At 40.1% G+C, this 16,616-nt stretch overlaps 1 protein-coding gene across 2 annotated transcripts in view; it reads right to left on the reverse strand.

Annotated features, from left to right (window-relative positions):
* Positions 1–440: 440 nt before the first annotated feature.
* Positions 441–16,616, reverse strand: part of sec16b (SEC16 homolog B, endoplasmic reticulum export factor) — a 29,622-nt gene continuing 13,446 nt past the window's right edge. For both annotated transcript variants that reach the window (XM_072682968.1, XM_072682966.1), the window contains 14 exons: positions 15,322–15,403; positions 12,600–12,717; positions 12,137–12,248; positions 11,798–11,903; positions 10,538–10,675; positions 10,023–10,121; positions 8,650–8,743; positions 7,805–8,188; positions 6,517–6,545; positions 6,246–6,341; positions 4,582–4,680; positions 2,938–3,055; positions 2,559–2,605; positions 441–2,270 (listed from right to left, as the gene is read on the reverse strand). In XM_072682968.1, coding sequence (XP_072539069.1) covers positions 2,262–2,270; positions 2,559–2,605; positions 2,938–3,055; positions 4,582–4,680; positions 6,246–6,341; positions 6,517–6,545; positions 7,805–8,188; positions 8,650–8,743; positions 10,023–10,121; positions 10,538–10,675; positions 11,798–11,903; positions 12,137–12,248; positions 12,600–12,717; positions 15,322–15,403 — 1,531 coding nt within the window. In that variant the 3' untranslated portion in view covers positions 441–2,261. The remainder of the gene's footprint in view (positions 2,271–2,558; positions 2,606–2,937; positions 3,056–4,581; positions 4,681–6,245; positions 6,342–6,516; positions 6,546–7,804; positions 8,189–8,649; positions 8,744–10,022; positions 10,122–10,537; positions 10,676–11,797; positions 11,904–12,136; positions 12,249–12,599; positions 12,718–15,321; positions 15,404–16,616) is intronic.

The following is a 16,616-nucleotide window of genomic DNA, read 5'->3' on the forward strand; positions in this document are numbered from 1 at the left end:
GTAGTCAATCCAAAATAAACAGCTTCACATTCAAGCAGAGTATCTGCTTATACTTTTGGTCAGGTTGTACATCCACTAAAGGTGATGAATGTGTGCTGTATTTGTGCACGACAGGTGATGCATTTATTTTAGGCATACATCATTTTATCATCAGATTAATAAAACAAACACATTCAGCACATAAGCACTACATTTCCGCATTTCTCTCCCTGACCTGGAATGCTCCAGTGTGCCACATTCTTGCTAACAACTGGCACTCGCTGAATCGAGCTGTGCAAGCTCATGGTAAAAAGATACGCCATCCATCTAGTTGTCAAATTCTGCTGTCCTAATTGGAAAATACACAGAGACATTCCGATTATCCACAACCTTACTGCACCCCTCATGGTAGATGTTTCAACAGTATGCCAGCAATTATTCAACACAGTAAAGCACATAACTTGCAGTCAACTCATTTCCGTTTATTAATATCAGTGGCAAATACTGCTGCTACTGGATTCCAATAATTCAGCGATACATTAAGTGTCCAAGTGCAAATCAAGCTGATATACAATACTGACAGATTACTTAATCTATTACAAGGATAATTACAATACAATCTACAAATTCATACACATATTTACAACATACAACATTTTTCAGAATTAAATAATCTAACTTTTGATTAACTAAAATGCATAGAAGGGGAATCAGCATGTTTCCAAAGCTTTTAACATTTCGATCAGCTTGCTGACCAGCAATGCTGACATGCTGTGGGTCTGGGGATTATTTTCGGCTGCCCCAATTGATTACAGCTGTCTCTATGTCTGTTTGTCTGCATTTTTTCTGGCAGAATGTAGTAACTGGAGAATGTGTAGAATCTTTCTTACTCAGGAGAATTCACTGACCATGCAATTCCTCATGCATGTATAATCCAATTTTATCTTTCTATTTAAAAAAGGCAAAACCTAAAAGGCCTATGTGCTGCATTCTGGTACCATGCCTTTAAGACCGAAATATGTATATATGTGTGAGCTGGGTTTTGACTGGTTGTCCTGTATTGTAACTTGGCCACAAAGCAGCCTAGGCTGAAACTCTATATAACTTAATTGATTGTAATATGAATGGACGGAGCTTGTAACTGCTGTAGGCTGAATAGATGAATATATGTAAGTGCAGGCTGTTTTTCGCTGCTGGGTTTACATGTATCAACAGAGCTTTGTTTACATTGTAAACAACAAACTTTTTTAGCTAAAAATGTTTTAAAAGATTGTTCGTTGAAGCAATGCAACAGAAAAACCTTCAGTTTTAATGGATTGTTTAAAGCTGTGCTTCACAATCTTTTAGTCTTATGCGCCTGTTAAATCCCACTTAAATAGCCTTGCTTCCACACCAAACCAGTATAACCCTGAATGTGTTCATTTAACTGATATTAAATGAGAGATTATTGCACATTTATTAAAGTTATTGAACTAGTTTGCCATGATAGCTGCACCTCTCTTGACATCAGAAATCAAATTACACAAATGATGTGTTTAGTTTTCAGAATTGAGTTTTTTTTTATTAGTTTTAATTAGCTTTTTTGTTATTATTATTATTCTATTTTGTAAATAAATGTTAATATTGCAAATGATTCTTATTGTAACTTTTGTGAGTGTAAGAAATAAAAAAATCCATGTAATATAAAGGTTCAACATTGTTTTCAGTCCCCTAGAACGCTATACCTATTTTTGAATGGGAAATCGAATTTCTTTAAATAACAGTTTTTGCTAAACAATGACATACAATATACTTTCTGAAAAGCTGTTAAAAAACAACAACAAATAAATCACTTCTTTGGAATTAAAGATGGAAGCTCCACACAGCTCCCGCTGGAATCCCTGATAATCAGGAATGTAGCTGATGGGACGAAACCGACGCTGCTGTTACATATCAGGTCCCTCTCCAGCCCCTCACCCTCCCTCTTCTAGACCTTTTCTCACTTCCTGTGTCCCAGCGCAAATCTCCACAGTCAGCTCCAGCTGCCACGTCTCAGCTGTTCCGCTTCTTCAGTGAAAGAGGAGGAAGCTCAAGCCCTTAAATGTTCAGGCCTGTAGTATCACATATGTTCTTCTGCAGTATCGCATATAACACAAGTATATATTTTCTGCTTCTTACAAAAAAACCTAATGAGTGATGAGTCCATGGTCCGCAGACAGGTGAGCTTGGCGTTAAATCCTGAGATATTTGAGTCCAGGTGTTTATCACCACATCCAGAGGAAAGTCTTATTTGTGGATCTGCACTAAGGACCCTGGAAGCAGAACAAAGAATAAATATGAATTGCTGACAGACGGATTGTCTGGATCTTAGCCTTAATTGTTTATGATACACTAAAGAAATACATCTAGCTGGCGGTTTGACTTACAAACAAAATATTTTATGTTGAGGTAACAATATATATGTATGCTGCATGTTGACTCTGCCCTGATGGGCTGAATGGGAATGTGTGATGCAATTAAATTAATATAATTAAAATGCTTTAGGTAAGGCTGCAGGTGCAGGTATGCTGCAGGTGCTTCACGTTGTCCAGGAAACCTACCTGTGTCATGGTCCCAAAATTTGGACCCAAACTGACACCTGTCTGTCCTGAAAAAGATAATGTGAAAAAGCCGTAGTAAATAAACTGTGCTCAGGGTTGCTTGTTATTGTAAAATAACAGCACGGCTGTGATGAAGCAGACACAAGCTGAAGGCGAGGGTGATATTTCAGCACAGCCATGCTGTTATTTTTACTGTTTAATGCGTTCTATTGCTTTTATACATCAGTACGGAAAATAAAATAAAATAATAAATAAATGAATTGAGCCGTGAACGCAGCAGTTCCCAGTTAGGTTCTGACTACTATACAGTATCAGACTGAAACATCACACAGGGCATAATTACTTACACGTTGCCTAGTTACAGTAGAGGTGAACTTACCAGCTTTCCTAGAGAAAGGATTTATGCCAGCTGCTTGAGGCTGTGATGCCAACATGGTGGGAGAAGGCATTGGTGCAGGTGGCTTAGAGGGAGGAAAAGTAGGGGTTGGTGTTGGTTCCTAAAAAGAGGACAAAATACAATTCAATGTGGCCTTTTCCAACACAGTGCACTCAGAACAAACAGTTCTGTTAGCATAGTGCTGGCATTCAGTGCCACAACTACTGTAATACATAGCTACGTACAATATATGGACAGAAGTATTGGGACATCTGCTCATCTGCCTATTAAAAAAATCAAGGTTATACAAAAAGAGTTTATTATGTTGGAGTAACGGCCTCTATTGTCCAGGGAAGGATTTCTACTCGAGTATGGAGCATTGCTGTGAGGATTTGATTGCATTCAGCAACAAGAGCATTAGTGAGGTCAGAATGTTGGATGATCACCACCCCACCTCATCTCCAACTCCCCAACTCATCCCAAACGTATTGAATGGAGCAGCAACCATCATTACAGAAAACACAGTTCCACTGCTCCACAGCTCAATGCTTGAAGCTTGATACTCTTCTAGCCTGGCATTAGCCTGGCATGTTTATCTGGTCCTATTAGAGTTATACTGGCAATACCTCTCAACAGGGACTAGACAAGCTGTGTGTGTTCATTTGCACATCTGTGTCAGCAATGGGTGCAACTTAAAGCAGCTGAATGCATTTATTAGAAGGGGTGTCCACAAATATTATCCTTAATAGGTTACTTTTAAATCCCATGTGTGATTTGGTCAAAAGCCAATCCGCACCAAGAGCCCTTCGAGCTTCAAGTACGGCTCGGCTCGACCCGCCATCCCTTAAAATCCGCGGAAGACAAGCGTCCAGGCTTTTTTCTGTCTGTGGTGGAACGAGCTGCCCCTGGGTGTCCGAACGGCTGAGTCGCTCGCTGTCTTCAAACGCAGACTGAAGACCCACCTCTTCAGAGAGTACTTGGACGAATAGTTCTATGTTCGCCTTATTGTATTGTGTTTAGTAATGTCTAAGCTTAGAGGTATCTTTTGAATTATTGGTCTATTCGAACTAGCTAAGGCTTTTCTTGGGTAAATAGCAAAGCACTTTGTAAGTCGCTCTGGATAAGAGCGTCTGCTAAATGCCGAAAATGTAAATGTAATGTAAATGATTTGGTTGAAAGGTTGAAAAAGGTTGAAAAAGGAAAATAAGATTTGTGGTAGGTCACACGGTACTACTGTACAGCACCTGTCACGGTTTGTCACGAGACAGAGGCGGACGTACTCCCAGGAGCTTTTAATACAAAATTAAACAAAACAAACAGAAACCAAAAAAAGCACGCAAGACCAGAAAAAGGAAGGCTGAAACAAAGGGATACTTATACAAAGACTAACAAGGGACTCACAAGGAACACCTGGGACTAACCAGGGGGGCGTGGCTACAAAGAAGACACTGGTGGAAACACTAATGAACAGACATGGCCAGACAAGACACAAACAGAGCCATGTGCTTGGGAACACATGGCAACACAAAACAAAGGCAGACATGCCAACACCACAGTAAACAGTTATAATAATATCATAATAAAAATATATAATAACCCCTGATTTCATCACAGAACAATAAAACTTAAGGCCACCAAATTAGTTACCGTGACAGCAGGTCTGACTTGAGCTTGCATGCTTTGGTCTTGAGGAGTTTCTTTGGGCTTAGACCTGAACCATCCACTAAACCATCCTGACTTGGACTCCTGTTAGAAAAGAATTGCGGCATATTTAACATTTAACTACATTCTCCTGAAAATAAGGATATTAATAACTTCCTAGATTTTGGAACATTTTGCAATCAAAATGTGACTGAACTGTCGAGTTTTAAAACAAAATTTATAACACGAACTGTTCCGGAATTACAGTCCTTTCTACACAGTCCCTCCACTTTCATAGACTTCTGTGCAGTTGATGACTGCCTGGACTCAGTTGCTGCTTGTTTGTGAGTCTTTCTGACCTCAGTTTTCTCTTTAGAAAGCATGCTAAACTGGGTTGTGGTTGGAGGTGTGAATTTTGGGTCATTGTCTGTACAAACTCCCCCCTACTTTGGCTTTTACTTATGAAGGGAGATTTGGTGAGCGCCCAAGTTTCTGCTTCTTTGCCGCAGCCACTTTAAGCAGCACCCTGAGGCAAACAATGAAAAACGAATAGTTATTAAAGCAGCTGGGACTATAGAGAAGGAGGAGTTCATAAAAGTCTCAGAAGGTTTCCTTCTCATGGTGCTGGGGCGGATTGATCCCCTGCCTGGATCAGGCACCTCTATGGATTCTACCACTCCTGTCTTGATGACTAATGTTCAGTCCACTTTTGCTCTTCTGTCTGAGCGCCTGTCTAGTCATGTCCAGTCTGTTGGGTGCCTGCTTCACTGTGTGTTCCTGCTCAGTGGTCTGCCCTCCTGTGGTCCTGTGCCCATTTCAGAGGCCCCTACCTAACTTCTGGAGGTCCGACCCTGTAAATCCACGCCCAATAAAAAAACAGGGTGGATAGACATTAGTATAGTCTTTCAGCTCCTTTTTGGCTTCAACTTGGAACCCATGGGAGACAAGAGAAAGCAGGAAGTTAACAACCATGGCTCCACCCAGTGCTCATGGACACACTGGCCTGTTGACACCTCTTGTGTAGTTGCTCCTACTAGAGCTGACTCTCAAGTTCCAGCTCCCTGGGACCCACTAGGTCTAGCTCCGTAGGCCACTCCAGCTCCAGCTCCCGAAGCCACTCCATTTACAGCTCCTTGGTCAGCTCTAAGTTCCAGCTACAAAGACAGTCCCAGTTCCTGCTCCCAGGATGCCTGCAGTTTCTATTTTGTTTCTGTGCCAGGCTCTGCCATCATTCCTGACCCCAGTCTTGGCTCCACTTCAACCTCTGACACCAGTCCTGGCTCTGGCTCAGCAGCTGCACTGGTCATATTTTCTTTTAGACTGCCTTGACAGTGACAACCTGACAACTTGTCCTGTTTCCATGGGGTTTACGTTTGCCTCAGGGTTCAAGTTCCCCTCATTTTGTTTGTGCTTTGTTATTTTTCTGGACTCTGTTTACCAAGACTCTCTAGGCCCCACCATTTACCTGATACTGATCAGAGGCTACACCTGACCCGTATAGTAGCCCATCAGCAGCAGTATAATACATAATTATTATTAATTATTTTACATTTGAAAAGAAGCAATCACATCTTCAGTGCATTGTGGTGAGGCATAATTACAAAAATTGTGTCACTGTCTAAATACTTATAGACTCGACTGTATACTATACCTGATGAGGATACACTGACCTTTTCTGGTTTCTGGCTGGTTGTTTCCTTTGTTTCCTCAGGTGGGGAAGCCATGTCCTGACCTCTAAGATCGGTTCCATTTTCCAGAGTATTCACCTTGACAATAGAGACACATATTGTCAACTTGGTTTACTACTACTGTCTCATAAAATGTTATCACACTCTTTATACAGTTCTCGGGTGTATTGACTGCCTAACTAAAACGTTTGTTTGGATTTGGTATGAGTAAATATTATGCCAAAAGTCAGCAAATAATGTTTACTTTACTTACCATATTTGTATCAGTAGACAGTTCAACACCTAGAAGCACAAAAGAAAGACATACAGTAAACAACATAACATGACTGCATTAACTTTGAGTAATTAAACACCTCTTACATTATTTGTGATAAGCCCATATTGCACCTTCCTCAACAAACACATTTTCCATTAGACATTCCTTTTAATATTCTCTATAAAATGACACCATCTTCTGTCAGACCTCAGCTGGGCTTCACAAAAGCATCTTAGCACAAGGATGATTCTTAAATGGCCAAGTGAGCATCATGCTGAACACGCTCAACACATGATCTTGCCACTGTGGTGGTTTAGGGTAAATTTACCTTTAGATCTTTCAGAATCACACACCATCATTCTCCAACACCACCCATCTCTATCAGACACCGTCATTCTCCAACAAATATCAACATTCTCCAACACCATCCTTCTCTATCAGACACCACCATTCTCCAAGACCACCCATCTCTATCAGACACCATCATTCTCCAACACCACCCATCTCTATCAGACACCATCATTCTCCAACAAACATCAACATTCTCCAACACCATCCTTCTCTATCAGACACCACCATTCTCCAACACCACCTATCTCTATCAGACACCATCATTCTCCAACAAACATCAACATTCTCCAACACCACCCATCTCTATCAGACACCATCATTCTCCAACAAACATCAACATTCTCCAACACCATCCTTCTCTATCAGACACCACCATTCTCCAACACCACCTATCTCTATCAGACACCATCATTCTCCAACAAACATCAACATTCTCCAACACCACACATCTCTATCAGACACCATCATTCTCCAAAAAACATCCACATTCTCCAACACCATCCTCCTCTATCAGACACCATCATTCTCCAACAAATATCAACATTCTCCAACACCACCCATCTCTATCAGGCACCATCATTCTCCAACAAACATCATTCTCTCAACATTTCCTAACACCACCCATCTCTATCAGACACCATCATTCTCCAACAAACATCAACATTTTTTAACACCACCCATCTCTATCAGACACCATCATTCTCCAACAAACATCAACATTCTCCAACACCATTCTTCTCTATCAAACACCATCATTCTCCAATAAACATCAACATTCTCCAACACCACCCATCTCTATCAGGCAATAATCATTCTCCAAATAGCCTAAGGTGGACGGACAGTGTTTAGATGAATGCCAGTTATAGACAAGAAGTGCATATACAAAGTTGGGTCTGTGTGTTTAAACAATGATCAGCTACATCACTGTTCTAACCTGTATTACTGCGGCTTCTCCGACTCAGATCAGCAGCAGTGTGATGGTATGATTCACCAGCATGATTAGCACAATCCAGGGGAACAGGCATGGGAGGAAGCCCAGGCATGCCCAGAGGCTGGAGGTTTGGAGGTGCTGCCAAAGAATTCTGCAGGGAGTACATGGGAACTGGAGCATAGGTCTGGGGAAGCTGCTCTTCATGAGCATATGATTGGGCTGCTGGTGGGGGAGACTGTTCTTCTGAGGTGTAAAATGGGTAAGATTGCTCTTCAGAAGGGTAGAAGGAATGAGGTGGTTGGTCTGCAGATTGTGAATGTTCCTCTACTGCACCGTTATGATTGGCCTGGATCTCCTCACTAGTGGAGTGATCGTCTGGGTTAAGATCTGTGGATGAAGATTTACTTAGACATCAATTCCATTAAAACATAATATTTTAAATATTCAATGTAAAAAAAATGACTTTCTTTGCAACGGTCAACATGTTCCCACAATTATTCTCTCATTCTCTACATGGATATTATGGATAAAATATTAAAATATGAAAAAAACAACAAAATTAAGAGTGTGAAGTGATCATTTCTAGAACTACCAGGAATTGTACCCTGTGTTTTCCCATGGATTCCAGCAGATGTAGCATCTCTGGAGCTATGTTGGTTTCTGAATAACATAATGAAATTATGTATATATGTATATATATGTATACATAACACATGTTGACAAAGTATCAGTATCTCTTACATTACAATAAGGAGATTACATATAAGGGTGTTTTTCATGACCTACTGCCACCTAATGGATGATGTGTAACGTGTACACTGAAATAAGGGTCTGGGATATGAGTTTACCTGCGTAATCCCTGTTCTCCTCCTGAGTCTCAGCACTGTCTTCAGCTGCTGACAGATACGCACCAGTACAGCGGTCCATCTGTAGATTCTCATGCTTTATAAAAGCACATTACAGCATATTATAACCAGTAATTTTAGCAAAAGAAAATTATAACCAGAACATATTGTACATTAAACAAGACAATGGACTGTACACACAACCCCTAATAAACGGATTAGGATGAAACTTTTCTACAAGTGAACTGTGCAGAGGTTTTAGGCACCTAAGCACATTATTTAAAACCATTTACCTCAACAATAAGAGTGTAAAAAACAACGTGTACACACGTTGGGCACGCGCCTGTGTTGACAAGTCACTGCCAAGATAGCAATGAACGTCTGACTGTTGATGTCTGCCTAGATTGTTTTCAGTCAATGGAGCATGTGTTTGCCAGAAATTGACCTGAACACACCTCATTTTGAGACCACGGCCATCACGTAGAGGTATTCGCAAGGCTTGAAAATACACTGCACCTTCCACAGGGTGTCAGATAGCCCCAATATCACATTAGAACTTTACTCAAAACATAAATACAGTAACAAAAAAAAGGAAAGATCTAATATTGAAGAAAGTTGCTAGTTAGTTAAAAGAGGGTAGTCTGAAGTGTAATGACACTACATTTTGTATGGATGTTGTTTGAATTTATTGTAATATTAGTGTTTTACTGAGCAAATAAACACTTTATTTGCCCAGATAAGCAGTTTTTTATTCCGATTTTCACAAGTGCCTAAAACATTTGCATAGAACTGTATTTAATATTACAGTCGATAATATTACAATAACTTTTCTTATACTTAATATCGTCGCAGTCCAAAGAAAAGCATGATACTCCCAAACAGCTACTTTACAGGAGAACGAACTAAAACCTTCTTAACTTTCAATGGAAGTCAATATAAAAAACTTCCATTAATCCAGAATTATTGACACAGGGTAAAGGACAGCTATAATGCTTAAAGGCATTACAGGAAATGTTTTTCATTGCACAGCAGCGATATGAAGAATCCAACAGCATCCACCTTTCAGAGGTAAGAGATTCGAAAATGGTGTGCTAAAGTGGAGGGTGAGTGGGAGTGTATAGTTGTCAGTACAATTCAGTGCACAAACTGGTTTGATTCAGAGTGTGTAAGACATAATGTGCACACACATAAAACACAGTCATAAAAGTGTGCACTCATACTAATATTGGTAATATGACTGAACGCAGTGGGTAAATGTAGCTTCCTTCACAATATTTAGTAACCGTCACACAGAGGGAACAATAACAATTCTATTTTCATATCCTTAAACTACAGGATCAGATTACTGAGATGGGTCAGGCAGAGTCTGTGTTCACCTGCATGTCCTGTAGTCGCCGTCGCAACAGGTCCAGCCAGTCCAGGTCAGCTCCATTCTCACTGAGCTGAGCTTCGGAGTGTTTAAGTCTGTCCACTAACTAAGATCAACACACAGACATACACAAATACACACACATTTCAAACATATCGTCACTGTCACACAAAAACCTTGTATCTCCAAAATTTAAACTGGAGAAGATTAAAGAAAGTCAATTTAAAAAAGATTTTTGGAGCGTTTCTATTGGTCCATTCATCATGAATTTCTGACCATATGTAAAGAACAAACAACCAGATTCAAATGGAGATTTGTGTTATTTTGCAGGACAGCCTACAAGGACCAGTGGAATGGGGAATGGAAAAAAGGGCTGTTGTTGTGGTCTGGTCATATTGACTCCTTTGCAAATAAATAAAAATAAATAAATATAAATTCTCTCATAAATAAAAAATCAACAAGACAGGTTGTATACAGGTGTGGACAAGGTGCTGTTTGTGATAGTGTGTGTGTCTGTGTTACCTTGATAACCTCCCCCATTAGTATCAGATGTGGCTCTTTTATCCTGAGCAGAGCTTTTGCCACCATCTCACAGTAATGAAAGGCTTGTGAGGCCATACCACAATCCAGCAGCCGACAAGCATACAGAAACTTATACACCTGCACGATAAAATAAAGCACAGCACAGCTACAGTCCTACATTCAACAATTAGGAGAATCACAATTTCTCAAGCTACAGTGAAGAGCAGCCAACTTATTGATACACTAATACAGTTTACAAGCTGGGAGTGCTTCCAAAAAGGGTGTTAATATGTTCTAACTCTGTAAGGCGCCCAAACCTTTGCACCGACCATACTGATTATTTTTATGATTTTTCTTTTTAATGACACACTAACTCTAACAACACATTAGGATTTGTGGAAAATGTTGTTTATGTATGATTAGCGGCAGAGGCTGATTTTACTTGTATTTTAAAATCCAAAACGTGTCATTTGGCTAAAGGTACACTGCATATTCATACTGGATTAAAATCACTCCATACTTACTTACTTACTGTTGGACTGTAAAATCTACACACACTGCAGATTCATACTCCACATTGTTTTAGGATTACACTTATAACTATACTATATATTGTGTTATACAAATGTTTGTGGACACCCCATCTACTGAATGCATTGAGCTATGTTAAGTTGCACTCATTGCTGACACAGCTTGCCTTGTCCCTGTAGAAAAGTACTGCCAACAGTAACAGAATAGGACTCTCTGGTGCCGATAAACATGATCCTGTTGGCAGCATTCCTAATGCCCAGGTTGGGAATAGTCTGACATTCTGTCCTCAATAATGTTTAAATTATGTATAAATAAAGTATAATGTTCTGTCCTCCAAAATAGTATAAAGTCTTTACTGGACAGTAGAGACAGTTACAGTCCAGCCAAAAGCAGGATATTTTTGAATACCCTTGATTTCAAAAGAAACAATGAAATAGCAGGTGTCCCAATACTTTTGTCCATAAAGTGCATACACATTGCAGATTCATACTGTTTAATAATCATGCCACAATTATTCCTGTAAGACTGTAAAAACTGCACAATGCAGATTCATAAAGGAATACAATCATGGATCTCACCAGTAATCAATCAAATTACAGAGCCTTTCTAGATAAAATGAATGAATCTAAAACTGCACACATATCTAACATAATATCTATAATATAGTCTGGACACATTGCTAAGGTTGCCTGACAGGGAAATGAGTTGTAAAGAGCACCATAGTTTCACCTGAAATGAGGGGATGATGAAAGACGAGTCCCCGAGCCTCCTGCAGTACTCAAACACTTCAGTGCAGCGTATCACTGAATTCTGGCAGAACTCAGCAAAGGAAACACTGAAATTAATCATAAAATCAAGAAAGCACATCTGTTAAATCTTCAGATTTTGTCACATTCTCATACTTTATGTTCCTAGTATTTTTAAGTTCTTTTTAACAACACACACTGTCCCACAGCAGCTTTCCCTAAGAGGATGAGAAAGACACTGACAAGACTCAAATCCATCCAGTAGTGCTGCCTGAACTCACCTGCTGCCTGCATCCCCCATATGCTGATTTTACGGCCTTACCTATGACTGCTGCCCAGAAGCACCAGGCGCTGGGCCTTGTTTGAGTACCAGCCAAAGGGGACATGAGCTGTGAGGTAGCAGATATGAGCAGCATGCAGAAAGCCTCTGGATGCTGGCAGAGAAAACCATAAACACAACTGAAGCCCAAGCAGTCAGTGTTAAATTAAAGTTGTCCGTTACAACATGTTTGGTGTCTAGTTTGTTTATTTAATTCATCACACACTTGCCTCTAACTGTGTCAAGCTGTTAAGTAATCTCTCATAGACTTAATGGCATGAGAGACATGATTATGTTGTTTCTATAATAGTGGCATACTTTTATCGTTAAGTCTGTATTTATTTTGTATTCATAGATGATTCCCTTATGGCCCAAATTAAGGATATTCTTTTATGTCTTAAATACATTGGAAATCTGAAGGTGAGCTAAAAGACATGAAGAACTCCACTAACTATAGGTTTCATACCTAGCATATCACCCATGGTGACGATGGACCTGCAGTGCACAACAGAGTCTTCTGTCTCATTAGAGAGCATCACAGCAAGATGCGGCCTCCAGTCTCCCCACTTCTCCCTACTGTAACTCTGCAGAGAAGGAAAGAGATAAAAAGAGAAGAGGAGTGGAGACGAGAAGAGTGGAGCAGAGAAGAGACATGAAAAGAAGATTAGAGAAAAGGAGCAGAGAAAAGAGGAGAACAGAAGAAAGAAAGAGAAGAGAAGAATGAAGAAGAGAAGAGAAGAGAAAAGAAGAGAAGAGAAGAGAGGAGAGGAGAGGAGAGGAGAAGAGTAGAGAAGAGAAGAGAAGAGAAGAGGAGATTATAAAAAAGGGAAGAGAAGAAAAGAGAGGAGAAGAGAAGAGAAGAGAAGAGAAGAAAAGTGAAGAGAAGAGAAAAGAAGAGAAGAATGGAGAAGAGGAGAGGAGATTATAAAAAGGAAGAGAAGAGAAGAGAAGAGAAGAGAAGAGAAGAGAAGAGAGGAGAGGAGAAGAGAAGAGTAGAGTAGAGAAGAGAAGAGAAGAGGAGATTATAAAAAGGAAGAGAAGAGAAGAGAAGAGAAGAGAGGAGAGGAGAAGAGAAGAGTAGAGTAGAGAAGAGAAGAGAAGAGAAGAGAAGAGGAGATTATAAAAAAAGGGAAGAGAAGAGAAGAGAGGAGAGGAGAGGAGAGGAGAAGAGAAGAAAAGTGAAGAGAAGAGAAAAGAAGAGAAGAATGGAGAAGAGGAGATTATAAAAAAGGAAGAGAAGAGAAGAGAGGAGAGGAGAAGAGTAGAGAAGAGAAGAGAAGAGAAGAGAAGAGAAAAGAAGAGAAGAATGGAGAAGAGGAGATTATAAAAAAGGAAGAGAAGAGAAGAGAGGAGAGGAGAAGAGTAGAGAAGAGAAGAGAAGAGAAGAGAAGAGAAGAGAAGATTATAAAAAAGGGAAGAGAAGAGAAGAGAGGAGAAGAATGGAGAAGAGAAGAGGAGATTATAAAAAAAAAGAAGAGAAGAGAAGAGAAGAGAGGAGAAGAGAGGAGAGGAGAGGAGAGGAGAAAAGAAGAGAAGAATGGAAAAGAGGAGAGAAGAGGAGTGGAGAGGAGAAGAGAAGAATGGAGAAGAAAAGAGAAGAATGAAGAAGAGAAAATGAGAGGAGATTATAGAAGAGAAGAGAAGAATGGAGAAGAGAAGAGGAGAAAAGAGTGGAGAAGAGAAGAGAAACAAGAAGAAAAGAGAGGAGAAGAGAAGAGAAGAGAGGCGATGAGAAGAGAAGAGAAGAGAAAAGAAGAGAAGAGAAGAATGGAGAAGAGGGGAGAGGAGAGGAGAAGAGAAGAGAGGAGAAGAGTGAAGAAGAAAAGAGAAGAGAAGAGAAGAGAAGAGATGAGATGAGAGGAGAGGAGAGGAGAGGAGCGGAGAGGAGAAGAGAAGAGAAGAGGGAAGAGGAGAGGAGAAGAGAAGAGCGGAGAAGAAAAGAGAAGAGAAGAGAGGAGAAGAGAAGAGAAGAGAAGAAAAGAGAAGAGAGGAGAAGAGAAGAGTGGAGAAGAAAAGAGTGGAGAAGAGAAGAGAAGAGAAGAGAAGAGAAGAAAAGAGTGGAGTGGAGAAGAGAAGAGAAGAGAAGAGAGGAGAAGAGAAGAAAAGAGAAGAGAGGAGAAGAGAAGAGAGAAGAGTGGAGAAGAAAAGAGTGGAGAAGAGAAGAGAAGAGAGGAGAGGAGATGAGAGGAGAAAAGAAGAGAAGAAGAGAAGAGAGGAGCAAAGAAGAGAAGAATGAAGAAGAGAAGAGGAGAGGAGATTATAGAAGAGAAGAGAAGAATGGAGAAGAGAAGAGGAGAAAAGAGTGGAGAAGAGAAGAGAAACAAGAAGAAAAGAGAGGAGAAGAGAAGAGATGAGAAGAGAAGAGAGGAGAATAGAAGAGAAGAGAAGAGAAGAGAGGAGAGGAGAAGAGAAGAGAAGAATGGATAAGAGAGGAGAGGAGAGGAGAAGAGAAGAGAAGAGGAGATTATAAAAAAAAGGAAGAGAAGAGAAGAGAGGAGAAGAGAGGAGATGAGAGGAGAAAAGAAGAGAAGAATGGAAAAGAGGAGAGAAGAGGAGTGGAGAGGAGAAGAGAAGAATGGAGAAGAAAAGAGAAGAATGAAGAAGAGAAGAAGAGAGGAGATTATAGAAGAGAAGAGAAGAATGGAGAAGAGAAGAGGAGAAAAGAGTGGAGAAGAGAAGAGAAACAAGAAGAAAAGAGAGGAGAGGAGAAGAGAAGAGTAAAGAGGAGAGGAGAAGAGAAGAGCGGAGAAGAAAAGAGAAGAGAAGAGAGGAGAAGAGAAGAGAAGAAAAGAGAAGAGAGGAGAAGAGAAACAAGAAGAAAAGAGAGGAGAAGAGAAGAGAAGAGAGGAAAAGAGAAGAGAAGAGAAGAGAAGAGAAGAGAAAAGAAGAGAAGAGAGGAGAAGAGAAGAGAAAAGAAGAGAAAAGAAGAGAAGAGAAGAGAAGAGAAGAGAAGAGAAAAGAAGAGAAGAGAGGAGAAGAGAAGAGAAGAGAAAAGAAGAGAAAAGAAGAGAAGATAGGAGAAGAGAAGAGAAAAGAAGAGAAGAGAAGAGAAGAGAAAAGAAGAGAAGAGAGGAGAAGAGAAGAGAAGAGAAAACACAACAAAATGTGTTTGATTTTGGTGTTTTACTCTGTGTGTCTAAAACTAAGCATATCAGAAACTTGTCACACTCAGTGTACCTGAAACTTACTGTGGCAACAGATGGGATCCTTCCAGAGAGCAAGTGGAAGAGGGTTTGGAGTGGATCACTAGGAGCCAGACTGCCTGTAAACCTGTCAGTCATACACACACACATACATATGCAGCATGACCTTTTCTCACATAATTCCACTTAAACATATCTACATCTGTATCTATCTCAGAGCAAACAGCTAATGCAGAGTGACTGTGCTGCTGTAATATCCATGTGGTTGCCAGGGTGTTGCCATTCTGTTGTTATGGTCATCCAAGTGCTGCTAGTGTTTTGCCTAATGATTGTTATGGTGTCCCAGGTGGTTGCTAGGATGTGGAATCTGTACATCCAATCAAAAAGCTCTATGCAGGCACACCACTGCTGAGATCACACATCTCAGTGTTGGATCTCAAAAACTGTATCACCATATCATCACTAATGATTCACTCAGAAATGACTTATACAATTCAGTTATAAAGAAGAGAGGAGACACAGTGGGAAACAACTGGGAACAAGGAGAAACTCCATGGAGCTCCATCATGGAGAATCACCTTAGTCAGCAATGTCTCTTAGAGACAATCGACAATCGACACCTTCCAGATCGACTAGTGTGCAGCTGACCACATGGACAAAGCATACCTCTGGCTGTGGCAATTGGCATATGTTTTGTCTGATTATTAATATTTCCTCCATCACTAATAAAAGTGTAGAAACTTTTCCTTGAGGACCTTTAGGGGTTCTTCCATTTGAAACTGTAAAGGAACCTCTTAAGGTGCTTTAAGGAAAAAAAAATTCTAAAAAACCTTTCTTAAAGGTTCCTCAGAGCACCTTAAGAGGTTCCTCCACAATTCCAAATTGAAGAACCTCCTCAAAAATACTTTTAGCAATGGAGGAAACATCAATAGCAAAATAAGACAAGGATTGAGGTGTTTTGCCACAATGACCAGAGGCATGTTTTGAAAAGTAAAGGTTAGACATTCAACTCCAAGACCACTGTACCAACTGTTAAACACGGTGGTTTAGAAGAATTCTCTCAGAATTCTCTCAGAATTCTCTTTACCATAAACTCAAACCACCAGCTAGACAAGACACAAGACAATCACCGCACACATGGCTGAAAACCAACACACTTAACTGACCTTCATTCTGCAATACAACTCTGCTAAGAAAAGTGGTCAAATATCCAACCGAAATTCTACCAGAAGCTTTTTGATGGCTACTAAAGGCATCTGGTCAATGTGCACCTTGCTATATATATATTTATAACGTGTATGCATAATTTTGACCACATGATGATTTTAGAAATCAGTGAA

This window comes from Salminus brasiliensis, chromosome 7 (assembly GCF_030463535.1).
Source record: "Salminus brasiliensis chromosome 7, fSalBra1.hap2, whole genome shotgun sequence".
In the NCBI taxonomy this organism is placed as follows: Eukaryota; Metazoa; Chordata; class Actinopteri; order Characiformes; family Bryconidae; genus Salminus; species Salminus brasiliensis.